This window comes from Octodon degus, unplaced genomic scaffold, assembly GCF_000260255.1.
Source record: "Octodon degus isolate 3935 unplaced genomic scaffold, OctDeg1.0 scaffold00098, whole genome shotgun sequence".
NCBI lineage: Eukaryota > Metazoa > Chordata > Mammalia > Rodentia > Octodontidae > Octodon > Octodon degus.
The window spans coordinates 3,232,999-3,237,658 of NW_004524674.1; the positions used below are offsets into that span (position 1 = coordinate 3,232,999).

Here is a 4,660-nt window from a genome sequence, read left to right on the forward strand (position 1 = left end):
TCAGACACAGTAGCTTAAATATTGTAAGTTTCTCACATATAAGAAACCCAAAGTACAAATAAATAAAATAGAAGATAATAGTATACAGGGAGATAGAACGTCTGCAAAAAAAAAAGGAAGGAGATTGAGCGATGGCAGGGGGGAAAAAAGAGCAGGGAGAGAAGGGGAAGGAGATAAAAAGAATTGAGATGTGTCATACACATGTACCAACTTCCCACGATGAAAATAATCATACTCCAAACATGTACTAATAAAATTAAAAAATAAAGGGAAACTGATAGAGTGATCAAGAAAAAAAATAATGGCATGCAATACCATGCATCATAAGCCAGGCTGACATAACTGTAGCTTCAGACCTTGTACTTGTGCTCCCACTATACTGAGTTTCCTTCCTGTTAGCTCCTTGTCTTCATGCTTTTAGGACTTTGCATAAGCTGTTTTCTAGCTTGGAACATTGTTTTTCGTTTGTTTTTGTGACAGGGTCTGAGCTTTTAGTTGAAGCTGGCCATGAACTTGCTTTTTTAAAAAATAAATCTTATTTATTTATTTGGTACAGGTTCTTCTCTGCAGCTCAGACTTGTGATCCTCCTGTCTCAGCCTCCCCAATGCTGTGATTACAGGTGTACACTGCCACATCTAGTTTTGGTGGCTGGCATGCTGTAGGCCGGCCAACATGCAGTACCAGGAATCAAACCTGGGTTCTTGTGTTTGCCAGGCAGGCACTTAGATCACCGAGCTATCTCCCTAGCACCTTCTTTTTCTTTTTTTCTTTCTTTGTCTTTCCCTCTTTTTTTTTTTTATAACTTTTTTGCTACACTCAATTTGTGTGATACCTTTTCATTTCATTGTACCCCAGGCAGCTTTCTATTGTTAGCCCTATCACATGGTATAGTGATTCTGATTAAATGTTAGCTTTCCCATCTAAACTATCAGTTCATTGGGAATATCATTTGGAATGCAAGAAATATATGTTCATCTAAATAAATTAAACATGTAGGTCTAAAATCCTGAAGAGAAGCTATATTTAAAAAAAAAAAAGATTTGGGTATCATCAGAATATTTATGGTAACTAAAGCCAGCTTTTTTTTTGGAGACAGGCGTTTGCTATGTAGTCCAGGACGGCCTTAAACTCCTGGCCATCCTCCTGCTTTAGCCCCCTGAGTGCTGGGATTAAAGGTGTGTATCAACATACCCAGTTTAAACCAGGCATACCTTAATATGTCATCAGGTATTTTGAATAAAAATAGGAAGACTTACAACAAACCCTGAAGACACCAATAACTGAGAGAAACAAGAGAATATTAGATTGGTTTATTCAGAGAAATAGGAAGAACTATGGGAAAAAAATATTAGACATGTTAAGATCAAGCTGCAGTAATTGTTAACCGGTAATAATGTAAGATCAAGCTAAATATTTTAGGTTAATTAACTAAAATTATATGGATGTCCGGAGTAGGTTCCATGGGATGATGAAAGCACAAACCGTAGGAGATTGAGGACAAGGCATGACAATCTCTCACTGTTTACACTGGTTGGAATAGTTCTTGGTTGTGAGGTGATACTTCGCATCCTCTCTGGTACCTACCTAGTAAGTGTCAGTCACCCTCAGTTGTAACAACCCAAAATGTCTTCAGATGTTACCAGTGTCCCCTCAAGAGCAAAATTATCTCTGATTGAAATTGCCAGGGTTGCAAAGCAGGTTGAAAATGGAGACACTGGGAATAAGTTGTATTCATAATGAGGCTATGAGTGCTGGAGAAAGCGTAAGTCAAAGAATGATTTAAGGAGTTAAGCGTGGTCTCTTCTGTTGACGTTTATAAGTTTGTTTTCATTCTTTCTTTAGTCCTGGGAATATTGGAAAGCTTTTGGGTCCATTGCCCATGCATCCTGCAGCTGAAGATAACTATGGTTACGATGCTTGTGCCATCCTCTGCTTGCCCTGTGTCCCCAACATCTTAGTGATCACTACTGAATCAGGAATGCTGTATCACTGTGTTGTGCTAGAGGGAGAAGAAGATGATGACCACACAGTAAGTGCAGGCTGGCTTTGGTATATTTCATATCTTTAACAACAGCTGTAGTTTGTGGCTCAACATGAATGTTTATATGATGAATCTTATCTTACATCTGGGATTTCTAGTATTTTAAATATGGCTAAAGAAGCTAAAGAAGGTTTCCATCTTACTTGGTTCACCAACCTGCATATTTCTTTCTGATCTCTGTATGACAGTAACAGATACAGAGGACCTTTGGTTTTTTCCTAAAGTAGGAACATTTTTTTCCTCTTTTAAGAACTAACAGTACACTGTAAGCATAAGAGGGTAGAATTAAGAATTTAAAAACATTTGATCCAGCTTTCGCTTATGTCTTAAATTACATACTTTATCAAATGAACATGCAAGATAAAAATTATACTTCTTTTTATAGCCAGAAAAATCCTGGGATTCCAGGGCTGAACTCATTCCGTCTTTGTATGTGTTTGAGTGTGTTGAGTTGGAGCTTGCCCTGAAACTGGCATCTGGAGAGGATGATCCCTTTGATTGTGATTTTTCTTGTCCAATCAGACTTCACAGAGGTAAGATGCTCTGTAAATCTTTTGTCCCATTGTATCTGTACTACAAGTGTTACTATGTAGTTATTTGTTCTGTGGTTCCACCCTTTAAAAAAACAAGTTAAATGTGTTCTTTTGGCCTTTTAGTCACTACGTATAATAGTACACTTACCAAACAAGCAGACTGAGCAAATTTTTCAAGATTTAAAATAGAGATCTTCAGTGTGGATATTTTTTTTTAATGTACAATACTAACTTCTTCGTGGTCCTATCAAAAGTACATTTCATACCAGTTGTGGTCATGCATACTTATAATCCCAGCACTTGGAAGGCTGAGGCAGGAGGGTCACCAAGAGTTTGAGGTCACTCTGAACTACAAAGCAAGAACCTGTCTCAAAAAAACCAAAAAACTAAAAAAAAAAATAAATCTCATGATTTAAATATTTCAGTGTATGCTGGCTTTAAGTTTTAAAAATGAAATAATACTGTAGCCATGGTAGTATAGCAATGTTTTAGACATCAAGAGACCAAATATACAGTGGTGATTCTGTAAAGCTGTAATGCCTAGTTATTACACAGTTGTAATTTGCCTAAGAACACTGTGGTGTCTGCATGACATTGACCTCATAATACTTTTCTCAGTGTTTCCTTATTTAAAGTAACAGGCAGGGGGCCCGGAAGATGGCTCAGTGGAATAAGTGCTTCCCTGGAAAGCGCAAGGGCCTGAGTTCAATTCCTGGTTCCACCAAAAAATAAAAAATAAATAAATAAAGTAACAGGTAACTATGCTCATTTTCAGCTATTTTTAAACATGTTAAGCTATTTTTTATCTTAATACATTACCTTGTTATACCCAAATTCAATTTGAATGTTACCGTAACCCTCATCCCCATGAAGCTAGGGATCAAATCCATGGCCTTCCACGTGCTAAGCAAGCACTTAATTACTGAGCTACACTTAACTTCCTTTTTCTTTGTTTTTAAATTGCCTATGTTTGTATCAGATCCATTTAGAGTTTTGTCTCCATTCATCTAAGGGGATTTTGGACAGACTGCTGAAAAAACTCAAGGAACATAGTTTAGAAACAGTGATTGAGTGGAAGGAGTTTGTGCCTTAGAGTCTGAAATACCCTGGGTTTCAGTTCTGCCTCTACCATTAGAGTGCTTTATAGTCTTGGACATTTAATTATCCTCTGGTCTTCTGTTTTCTCATCTGAAAAAAATAAGGGTCAGCAATAGATAGTTTATTATCTATTATTTATTCTAAAAGAAAACTGCTAAAATCTATAGGCCTTTTCAACATTTTTTAATTTTTCCTCTAAGATCTCTTTCCCTCTGTAAGAATGAGGAACAAGCTAGGGAGATAATTCAAATGCATAAGCACCTGCCTAGCAAGTACAAGGTCCTGAGTATTTTCAATCCCTGGTACTGCAAAAAAAAAAAAAAAAGGAACAAAAACTTTACTTGGTCTGTGGAATAATTGAATATACCTTTCAGTAGTTTTCTTTTGTCCAGTGCAGAGACAAGGGTTTCAATCTTAAGTTTTCTTTTCTTGTTTGGTTTTTTTGGAGACAAGTGCTCCCTATGTATTCAGATCAGTCTATAACTTACTGTGTAGCCTAAACTTGCACCGGTCATGCTGCCTCCAGGTGCTGGGTTCTCCAGTGCCCACCAGCACACCAGCTCTAGGATTTTAATATTGTAGCAGATTGACATAGTTGCAGCTCCCATTAGTTAGTTTGCTTCTACTCTGTACTAAAGAATAGCCAGAACATTTAAGGATGCATTATTTATTTCTTATATAATACACTATAAAAGAGTTCATTGGGCTTCTCTGAAGTGTTTGCAAAGAGATGGTCTAAGTCTAAGAACTTACAGATGGGGAGGGCACCGAGACCTAGTGAGGCAGTAATGCAAAAGTAAGTATTTCTTTGGGAAATTTTAGAAACCCCGGGGGTCATCTTCTAATGAAAACAACATTTTAATTTTGTTGAGTAAACACACCTATAATATTCAAATAATGGAACTAAACAAAAAAAGGGGATACAGATGAATGTCCATTTTGTATCTGTATTCAGAATGGTTAGGATATACAGTTACATTCTGTTAA

The 4,660-nt window shown here is 36.8% G+C and overlaps 1 protein-coding gene across 1 annotated transcript in view; it reads left to right on the forward strand.

Moving 5' to 3' along the window:
* Nup88 (nucleoporin 88) overlaps positions 1-4,660 on the forward strand; it is a 34,405-nt gene that overhangs the window by 15,428 nt on the left and 14,317 nt on the right. The window contains exons 5-6 of the mRNA XM_023723415.1: positions 1,844-2,030; positions 2,428-2,575. Of these exons, the coding sequence (XP_023579183.1) occupies positions 1,844-2,030; positions 2,428-2,575 (335 nt within the window). The remainder of the gene's footprint in view (positions 1-1,843; positions 2,031-2,427; positions 2,576-4,660) is intronic.